The sequence below is a fragment of the Nelumbo nucifera genome, chromosome 3 (assembly GCF_055504915.1).
Source record: "Nelumbo nucifera cultivar China Antique chromosome 3, China Antique-T2T, whole genome shotgun sequence".
Classification (NCBI taxonomy): Eukaryota; Viridiplantae; Streptophyta; class Magnoliopsida; order Proteales; family Nelumbonaceae; genus Nelumbo; species Nelumbo nucifera.
The window spans coordinates 27,959,069-27,969,750 of record NC_142651.1 but is presented as its reverse complement, the minus strand read 5'-3'; the positions used below and the strand labels follow the sequence as shown (position 1 = coordinate 27,969,750).

At 37.2% G+C, this 10,682-nt stretch overlaps 1 protein-coding gene across 2 annotated transcripts; it reads right to left on the bottom strand.

Moving 5' to 3' along the window:
- Nucleotides 1-2,172: 2,172 nt before the first annotated feature.
- Nucleotides 2,173-9,525, bottom strand: LOC104603522 (cysteine-rich receptor-like protein kinase 43). Of its 2 annotated transcripts, none has more exons than XM_010267614.3 (6): nucleotides 8,934-9,525; nucleotides 8,706-8,851; nucleotides 8,376-8,586; nucleotides 4,356-4,590; nucleotides 4,101-4,251; nucleotides 2,173-3,032 (listed from the first exon to the last, which is right to left on the bottom strand). In XM_010267614.3, exons 1-6 carry the CDS (start codon nucleotides 9,004-9,006, stop codon nucleotides 2,619-2,621), a joined length of 1,230 nt encoding a protein of 409 aa, XP_010265916.1. In that variant the 5' UTR covers nucleotides 9,007-9,525; the 3' UTR covers nucleotides 2,173-2,618. The 2 variants fall into 2 exon arrangements, with proteins under 2 accessions (XP_010265916.1, XP_010265965.1); XM_010267663.3 differs by having other exon boundaries at nucleotides 8,940-9,524.
- Nucleotides 9,526-10,682: the final 1,157 nt, after the last annotated feature.

The following is a 10,682-nucleotide window of genomic DNA, read 5'->3' as shown; positions in this document are numbered from 1 at the left end:
ATTCATAATCCTAAGAATAAACATTGAGAAGCTGTAATAAGATTATTAAAATATATAAAGGGAACTATAAACTTTGGTTTGCATTATTTAGGTTTTCCTCCTATTTTAGAAGGCTTTACTGATGCAAATTAGATTTCATATTCAAAGGACAATACTTCCACTAGTAGGTATGTCTTTATCCTAGGAGGTGGTGCAGTTTCTTGGAAATCAATAAAGCTGTCCTATAATACAAGTTCAACAATGAAGGTCGAATTCATTGCATTATAATTGATAAAGTATAAGACAAAATGGCTAAGAAACTTACTGGCAAATATACCACTTTGGCCACCACTGGTTCCATCTATATCTCTACATTGTGATAGTCTAGCAGTAATAGATAGAGCCAAGAATAAAGCGTATAACGGTAAAAAAAGGCACATCAGCCTAAGGCACAACTTGGTAAAATAATACCTCAACGAAGGTATAGTTGTGTTAGATTTTGTAAGGTCTTAAAAGAACTTTACAGATTCGTTAACCAAACCACAGACTTCTAAAGTGATTTATGAGTCATCGGTAGGAACATGGTTAAGGCTCGTTACATAAGTCGTTAGTGATGAAACCCAACGTATGTGAAAGGAGATCCTTGGAATTAGGTTGAATGGGTAAAAATGAATCGCTAGATGACTTAAGAAAGCACTATCAATTTGTGCCCCATTATAGATGCCAAAGTAAGATTGTGCACACTACAAAATGAGGAGGGTGAGTGTAAGACTCTTAATCGGTTAAGAAGAGTGTCTGTAGTGCATACTAAATAATCGACTTAAGTGAGTGTGAAATGTGGCTACTTCTATTATAACTCTAAGGGCTAACTCTTTAAAACACTCATAATTCCAAAAGGGGAACAAGGCTCAAATGTTCTAAAACAATAGAACCACTAAGGAAATGTGACTTGAGTTGGTTGGAAGATTAGCTAGTTACAACAAAGGGGAAATGTTGAAAGAGTTTGACTCTACCCGTACTGTATAACATAATTTATCATACTCAAGTGTTGATTGAAGTCCAAAAGACATCACCATGAATACTTCTCTCACCACGATGCTTAGGTGTCCGATCTTCTTATAATTTTGAATTTGTGGGGGATTATTGGAGGGAGATTCAAAATTTCAAGAATCATCTTTCTCTCTCTCTCTCTCTCCCTCCTTTTGTTTTAGTTTTGTCTTTTCTCTCTTTCCCTCCTCTTGCATGTAGGAGATTCTTGTCCCACATTGCTTGGGAAAAGAGTTGGCTTGGAGTATATTACTAGGATTGCTCTCCCTATGGGTAGGTACCTATAGGAGGATAACAATATATATCTCTATATGAGGGGGGTTAGGGGGTGCTTTTCACAGACGTATGCCAAGCCGAGTTGGGCCGAGTCGGGATGGGGCATGGGTGAGGGTAAGGGTATGCACGTGCTACACAAAAACGTTTTTTATCTTTAACCGATTTAAACTGTTTCGACTTTTGAATTTCAAACTTCTTCTGCTTGTTTGTTTTGGCTATGTGTCTCTTTGAACAAGTGCCTTGTTGCACTATTATGGAGAGACACTTTCTCAAATGACACATTTGTGTCCTTTCAATTGACTGAGAATACTCTATAAATAGAGTGGTGGTTGACGCAGTGTCATACCAACAAATTCGTAGTTCTCTACCTATCTTCTTTCTTGTGCATTCTCTTTGTGGTTCGCGGAGGTCTGGTAAGCGAATTCATGTCTACTAGTGACCTATGAGCTATTTTTATCTTGGTAACCAATTTGCAATCACCCGGTTGCATCATAAGGGGTGAATGAGGTTTTAAGGAGAGTGACCAAGTGGCACGATTCAACAATCCCTTCCTTTGCAAGTCTCAATCTCGTATTCATAGTTTTGCAACACAGCCAAATTTGGTTTGGAAAGCGTTCACCAATAAGTTCTATTCTGCCCTAACTCCTATCAACTTGCAAGGTTCCAACCAGCGGGTTGCTAAGGTCTCCTTAGGCTCAGTTTGGAAATAGTACAAATGCAAATATGTATAGTGCAAATACATATAAAATATAAAGTCTTGCACTCAGCATATTTGCATTGGTACTCCTTCCAAACTAAGCCTTACGGCCGTAGCAAAGACTTGGGATCAAATCCCGCCTGCACCTGAGTGTAGCCCTTCAACAAAAATAAAGAAAAAACCACATATCAACTTTGATTTAATTAGGTGTTGAATTAAATTTACATGACAAACAAAGAAGAAAATTCAAATACATCCTCGTCTATATATTTTACAGAAAGAATGAGGGGGCTGTTTGATGACAATTGAAGTGGCTGGACTGAATGAATAATTACTTTGTCCTGATCCTAACAAAATAGTCAAACAATAAAAAATTCAAAAATATCAATCTAACTTTAAGGACTTGTATCATTTTTGGTGTTGAAGACTCAGTGTCCATAGAGACATTTTAACAGTTCCTTAAAATAAGGAATGCCAAATGCAGCCCAAATGAAAGAGCAATAAATCATTCAGTATAACCCCTTCAGCTGTTATAAAATGCCCTCTAAGCAAAACTTGAAAAAGGAAGAAAAAAGCAAAACAATATATCCACAAGCGAAAGTGCGAAAAGGCAGCCTAGTTAACCTTGAATGGGACGTTTGCCTTTGCCATGAGAATGTGAAATAGAGGTGCTAAGAGTAGATGTGGAAGCACTATTAGAATAATTTAAGGTGGAGGGAAAGGATGATTCGGTGGTGAAACCAGAACCAGAAGCGACGGTAAAAGTAGAAGACCCATCGGGCTTTAGAGTTCTTCTATATATAGAACCGGGGCAACCCGGTTTGGTAGGCTCTTCTAGGGTGGTACCGGGATTCTTCGACAGCATCACCACCACACGACGCATGGTAGGCCGTTTGGCTGGATCGGCTTGAGTGCACAATAACCCTATTTGTATGCACATGCAAATTTGTTCTATGGATGATGATGATGATGAGGATGCTAATGCCGAATCCATCATCTCCAACCTCCTTTTTTTCTTGTAAAGCTTGTATGCCTATAACAATAAAAAGAAAAGAAAAAACACTTTCATTATTCACTGTTGAATACGATTTTTTTTATAAATTGAAGGGTTCAGAAGAGCCGGGGATAGACAATAATTTAGGTAGAACCTAGAAGTAATAAAAAATAAATTAGATGTCCACAATTTAACAATGAATATGACTCAGAACAGAGGCAAAACAGGTTTCCCCTTCGCTATTGAATGGGTTGCAGCTTGAACCGACCCAGCCTGCAATTCTATGCTGGGCTTTAATTTTCAGTCTCGAGTTGGGACTAATAAGCCCAAAAATTTGAACTCTCGTAATTTTTGGGTCAGGCCTAAACCTAACCTTTGGGCAACTTGAACCTGGTCTGGGTCCAAACCCAACCCAAATGTATTAAATTTTAGTATAAATTAGGTTCAAGTTGGACAATCAGATTTGGGCTTGAAACCCAACTTGCACCCCCTACTATTGAATGTGATCCATCTTTCAGACCATGAAACAATCAAATTGGATCTTACATCAAGTATCATACTTTGAAACTTTGATGATGGTCTAATGTTTTTTACCATCACTAGTTTGTTTGAGCAAGTGAAGGTTAATTTCAACGAATAAGAAAAAGAAAGCAATATTCAAGTCTGTAGTATTGTTCACATTCAAGGAAGTTGACTAGTAGGACCCGTTTTTCGCCCTATCTAAAAATTTTTGGAGGCAACTTATTCAGAATCCTGAATCCAAAACCCATTTTTCAAAGAGGCTGCACTTTAGGGGTTACGAGTCGGGGATGGGCTCCCCAAATCCCCGACTCGTAACCCGACCCTGACCCAACCAAGAAAGGGATCAATGCAATGCAGCAATGCGAAAGGGGCAAGTTTTTCCTAAAAACAGGAGGGGGACGGAAGGTTCAGTGCAACTTCACCTCAACATAAAACCGTTAAGGCTAACCCGACCCTAAGTGATTGGGTCTGGTAATGTGGATTTACCATCTAACCCGATCCACTGATATCCTTGGCCCCATGGAAAGGGTTCAACTATAATACCGAAAACAGAAACAACTACTTCAATAAGAAATGAAGACTCACCCAATCCAGTAGATTCTGCGAATCGAGATCGAGGGAGAAGGTGTAGTTCCTTTGACCGCTGATCAATTCAAGCACCAAAACTCCGAAGCTGAATACGTCCGCCTTCACCGATAGCCTTCCATGTATCACATACTCAGGAGCCATGTATCCACTGCATTCAAATTTATCCAAATCATCATCCACACCGTCCAACTTGATGACCAACACAAAACCAGTCAAAACAAAGGCAGCTGATGCTGAGCTAACTTTACGTACTTGGTGCCCGCGACGCGCGTGTTTACGTGCGTCTGATCTTCAGGAAAAAGACGGGCCATCCCGAAGTCAGCGATCTTGGGGGCCCACTTCAGATCCAGTAGGATATTGCTGGCCTTGATGTCACGGTGGATGACGGGACTATGGGAGTCTTCGTGTAGGTAAAGCAGGCCGCGGGCCACCCCCGAGATTATACGGAACCTCCTCTCCCAATCCAGCACCTTTTTCCTCTCTGAATCTGCAATACCATTACCACCCATTCGTCAAATATCACCGTTTATCAGTCACATCCATCCGTTCATCAATTAATATCTTTTAATTTTAGCGTGCGATGCACAACACTCCAACTACGTACCCTTTGATTGATCAAAATTCATGAGTAAGTTTTGATTGGTCAAAACTCTTTCATACCATATCTTTTTCGTACCATAGATTTTCCCTTCCTATTATTAATCCCTGTTTTGGTTTCACACGATCAAAACAATCCCATTCCAATATAACACCATTGGGTTGGGGAAATTGGGTCCCCGTCGGGATGGCCATAGGCCCAATCCAGAAGGAAAAAAAAACAAAAGATCTATATTTCAATATTTGTTCAAGGGGATTGACTATGATGTCGGAAAAACATATGATACTAGAATTGAAACTAAAAATCAAAATAGAAACACCGGTCAATGCCGTTTAACATAGCGGAATTTATATATATTTGGGTCCCATTTCTGTTAAGTTTTTTAACCTTTTTCTATTAAATAAAAGGGTAAATGATAAAGACCCCTGTACTATAGGGTCTGTGACAAAGACCCCCTGTACTTTGTTTTGCAATAAATTCCCTCTTATTTATACTATGACCGAGAGACAAAGACCCCCTTCTGTATTCTGTAAGTCTTTTGTTCAAAAAACCCGTTACAATATTTTTAATTCCCATATTACCCTCGGATGAAAAAACACTGATCGTCTTCCCCGACCTCATACACTAACGGTAGTAGCTCTAATCTCATCTACCTCAGATTTTTTCAAATTTCTCTCTCCCTCTCTCTCTCCCAGATTTTTTCAAATCCAGAGTGCTATGTTCATGATATACTAACAGATCTGGAGGATAAAAATCCAGAGTGCACTAGCGTGAATCCTACGGGGATCCGTGTTCTATAACAGTATCATAGACAAGCTGCACCTTCTTCATAAATGATAAATCCCATTCAACTAAGCTGCTAGTATGCTGTAGGAGGGAGGTGTGGAGACGTTAATCCTACAGGGATCGCGTTCTATAACAGTATCATAGACAATCTCCCACTGAGAGATGAGTCAGAGGCTTAGAATTTAATTCTAACCAAATCTGCTCCGATAGACCTCAAGACTAGAATTCTAACAGTATGATAGACAATCTCCTAGACTCCTGTGTTCCTCTTATCGTCTTTAACAAATTTAGGCTTGTATCGGCAGGGATCGAACCGTTTGTGACCTTGTATCATCACAACCGGCCACAAGAACTGGAGGACAGATATGGGGGATGGCTGAACCCTCTAATACAGTAAGCCCATGAACATTTGTTTCTCTAATTATCTGAATCTCGTTTAGATTTTATGAATTATAAAACACAAAATTCTGGGGAAATCTGTGTTTGTGTCTCACTGTCAAAAATCTTGTGATGAAATCGTGAAGAGAGCTTGACTGGAAATAAAAAAATGGGATTTTGATTTTGTTGGTGCTTATTGTTGCAGGGAAGATTTTATGTATTTTGCGGAAATCTGTTTTAGAAGTTTCGGGGGTCGGGTGAAGTTGTGGAGTAGCTTGAATGAGCCCAACGCGTATGCTGTTTATGCGTATCTCAGGGGAGTGTATCCACCAGGCCATTGTTCGAGATTTACTTGTGACTGTACTTCACAATATGGTGTTGTCCCACGCCAAGGCCGCTAATTTGTACCGGATTTTTATCCTCCAGATCTGTTAGTGTATCATGAATAGTGCACTTTGGATTTGATAAAATCTGGGAGAGAGAAATTTGAAAAAATCCGAGGTAGATGAGATTAGTGCCACTACTGTTTGTGTATAAGGTGGGAGAAGATGAATAGTGGTAATATAGTGATTAAAAAATATTGTAACTGTCTTTTTGGATGGAAGGCTAATGAAAGGGGTTTTTGTCTCACGATCATACTACAAGAAAGGTATTTGTTGCAAAATAAAGTATAGGGGGTTTTTTGTCACAGCCCCAATAGCACGGAGGGGTCTTTGTAATTTACCCTAAATAAAATTTATATTTTATTTCACCAAGGACCACTATGCGATAATTTATTTGTGAGTTAGTATCACGCGTGGTTTATTTTAAAACCAACTAAAAAAAGAAACCGTTTTTTATATAAGTGATAGGATAATTGTTTAATTGTCTAAGTCAGACGGATCAATTTATAATGTTTTATAAGAAAATTAAAAAAATGCAAAAAAAATTGTATAACAATGGATATATCTTTCATACAATATATATCATATTAAATAAAATAAGCATGATAAATATGAATTATTTTTGTTGATATTAGAAATAACTAAAAATACAAAAATTCATATTTAAGTATTTAACCTATCAACAAATAATATAACAATTTAAGTAGTCAGCTTATCAGGCTGTTGACCAAGTCTACTATTCTTTGTACGTAAAGAATTTGACCGTACAAGGGACCCACAATTTTGTCTGAGTGAAAAATTAACCGATCCGACCATCCGGTTTGACCGTAAATTTCAAGACACTGTTGAGATGAAATGCCCCATCAACAGTCATGATGAGTGTCTACACTAACACTAAAAAGTAAAAACTGAAAAAAAAAAACATATCCTAAAATTGCCTATGATAATAACAGAACTTCATTTTTAATAATATATAACCTTAACAAAAAATAATAAAAATACTAAACTGTTTTTATACGTTGATAGAACAATAGTTTTTAACCAAAATTATGTTATGTTCAATCTATAAAATTTATTTTTTAAAACATAAAAATATTACAAAAGTTATAACAAAACAAGAAGACCTTTATATTTTTCTCTTATACAATCGGTCTGGGTTTCAATAAGAACCAGTTCTTGTTGTCTTGATGAGGTAGGGGCTCTATTTGCATTCATTACAAAGCAAAAATAGGAGAGGCAATGCTTCCAAATGAATGAGAATTAAATCCCGAAACACTTATTAGGGGCTCAGTCTGAATTCATTGTGAAATCGCATTGAGTAATCTACAATTGACTTATACTTCCGTCCCCAACATGCTTTAACCATTACACTAATGAGTCTCTTTTGTATCTGGACTCTTAAAGTTCTATATTTATTTTGGCCACTAATTGAATATCAAAACTATTAATCTTTCACATTTATGATTGAATAATGAAACAAAAAAAAAAAAATAGTTTTATTAACAGAAGCTCCTAAATCAGATTTTTATATCCCATTTAGCAAATCAACTCCTCCATATTTAATGAATCTTCTATATTAGAGTTTCCCTTCATTTGCGAGCAAATCTAGAATTTAAAAGAATTAAATCTGTCTGGTAGAGCAATGAATTATATGATTTATTAATTGAAAGCTGGTATGCCCCACCAACATGGCTGGAAGCCTGGAACTTTGTATTTGTAATCTGTTCAATTAATCAAGTATTATTAATTTTTAAAGGAAAAAAAAATACTGAAAGTATCGTTGAAACTTTATGTTTGAAAGGATAAGAGAGAGAGAGAGAGAGAGACGAATGGTTGAAATAAGATAGGGATTTCTAGTATGAACCATGGCAAGGATAGAATAGATGGGAGGAGATGTTTCAACTTTCAAATAGAAATTGCTGTACATAACGAAATTGGGGCATCTGTCACTATGTCATCGATTTAATAGGAAGGGCAGAAGGATGTGGGTAGCAGGAGATCCGTACCGCCCAAATAAGTGTTACGTGTACCATCCTTCTACCAAGTAAATTATGCGGTAGATTGGAATTGGATGGCATTTTGGTCATTTTAATTTTCAGGGGGTGAAGGGAGTGTTTGGTTGCTTACCGAAAATGAATTTGTCGAGGCTCTCACGGGGAAGGTACTCGTAGACGAGGATATTCTCTGCGCCGTGGGTGCAGTATCCCAGGAGGTTCACAACGTTCCTGTGCTGCACTCGGGCCAGAAGCTTCGCCTCGTTCATGAATTCCCTCGTCCCTTGCCTGGAGCTCTGCGACAGCTTCTTCACTGCGATCTCCCTCCCATCCCCCAACTTCCCCTATTAATTAATTGATTTCCTCCTTTTAATCCTTCAATTGTAAACAAATCAAAACCACCACTTAACAAACTCACAGTTTCGCTTTCGTCAACAGTTTCTGCTTTCATTAATTTAATTACCTTGTAGACGGGACCGAATCCGCCTTCGCCGAGCTTGTTATCAACGTGAAAGTCTCTGGTTGCAGCGACAAGGGTCTCGAAAGAGAAGAGCTTTTGCTCCTGCACTACGATTTGCTCCAAGTTCTCTTCCTTCTGACCATCTGAACCTGAACCATCAAACAAACAGATATGAATTTTGCTCTAATTAAGTAGTATTTTGTTTTGGGGGGTTTCTGAATTTTGAGTTACCTCTACCTGAGTGGAATAATTTGAAGGTTTTCATTAGATTCTCTATGCATTTGGATTTCAGGATGACCTTCATGTTCAGGGGTTTTCTGTAAGCGATCGAGTTGGCAGAGGAACACCATCAATGAATCAAAGAAATGACGACGATGCTGGGTTGGTTCATTGGATTTGGATGGCAAGAGTCAAGAGAGGGGTGTGGGTGTTTCCCAGAAACAACCATAGCCTGTGCCTACCAATAAATGCCCAGTAGAAAACGTTGGAAATTGGTTATTGCTTCAATTCGTTCCAAAGTCCGAACTCGAGTTTTGATTCCTCCTTTCTTTATCACAATTTACAATCACAAATGAGCGATTAATGTCATGTTTGGTATTGACTTTTATTATTATTTTTTTCACATCCTAATTACCCACAATACACTACCAATGGGCGACCGTAGTATCCTTACTCCTTAGAATACTTTTGTGCCTTTGTGGGTAACAAATCCAGCTGAACATAGTTGGTGGTCACTAAGGATGGTGACAGCGTACACAGGGGTTCACTTGCGCAATGTAGAGAGCGATATTATTGTAAGAGCTAAGAGGGGTCGTTTGATTGCAATGTCTTTAATCAGTGGTAATTTTTGATGATGATGATAATAATAAATAATATGTTTTTATAAAATTTATATATTTTTGTTTATAAAAGTTATTTTTATTTAGGTTCAGTTTGAAAAGAGTACAAATGCAAATATGTACTGTATAAATACATATAAAATAATATAAAATATAAGGTTTTGCACTCTACATATTTACATTTGTATTCTTTCTAAACTGAGCCTTAATATAATGAATATATAATATTAGGGATTATTCAAATATTTTCTATATTTTTTTTTTGTATTTGTATACTTTTGGTCATTTTCATATTTTTTAATTTTTATTTTACTATGTATATAATATTAGGGACACATTTTGACCCAAAAAGGTTGAATTATTGATTGGCCATCTTCTATAGTTAAAATTTCTTTTTAGGGTCATTTACTTAAATATTCCTTATAGTTTTGATGCTTTTACTAAAACTTAACCTCTAGTTTGTGTTTTACTAAAACATCCCTTATAGTTAGGAATGGCAATTGAGTGGATTCGGGCCGGGGTCATACTCCTTGGCCTTGACCCTAATCCTTGCTCGAGATAAAAATGACCATCTATCCCCAGTCCTTGATGGAGGCAGGTTCCCCATTGGGGGCCTACATCCCCAAAATTTTAAATTAAAATTATTTCTAGAAAATAGATTTACTTCAAATAAATAAATTTTTAAATATAAAAAACTTTTAAGTATATTTTGATATAAATAATATATATATATATATATATATATATATATATATATATAACCTGGATTGAGGAGGGGAATTCACACTCATCCCCGTCCCCATCTCCGATTGGGTCCCACTATCAATCCCCATCCTACTTTTTGTATTTCTATTTGGGAACGATCGCTTGACTTCTTAAAGCGAGTGGAAAATGTTAAAGGACATGGGCCCAAGAATTTTTATTCCAAAAGTACCCCTAAAAGTTTTTAGGTCACATGTACTCCACCCCTTTTCCAAACAAAGTTATAATGTGGGGAGGCGTTTTTTATCCTAAAAGGTTGATAAGAGAATTATGAGAATTATTTTCGGAATAAAAACCTTACACCCATGCCTCTTCATATTTTTAGCACGCCTTAAGGGGTCATGTAAAACCATTGCAAGCATACTAATAGTTCTTGATG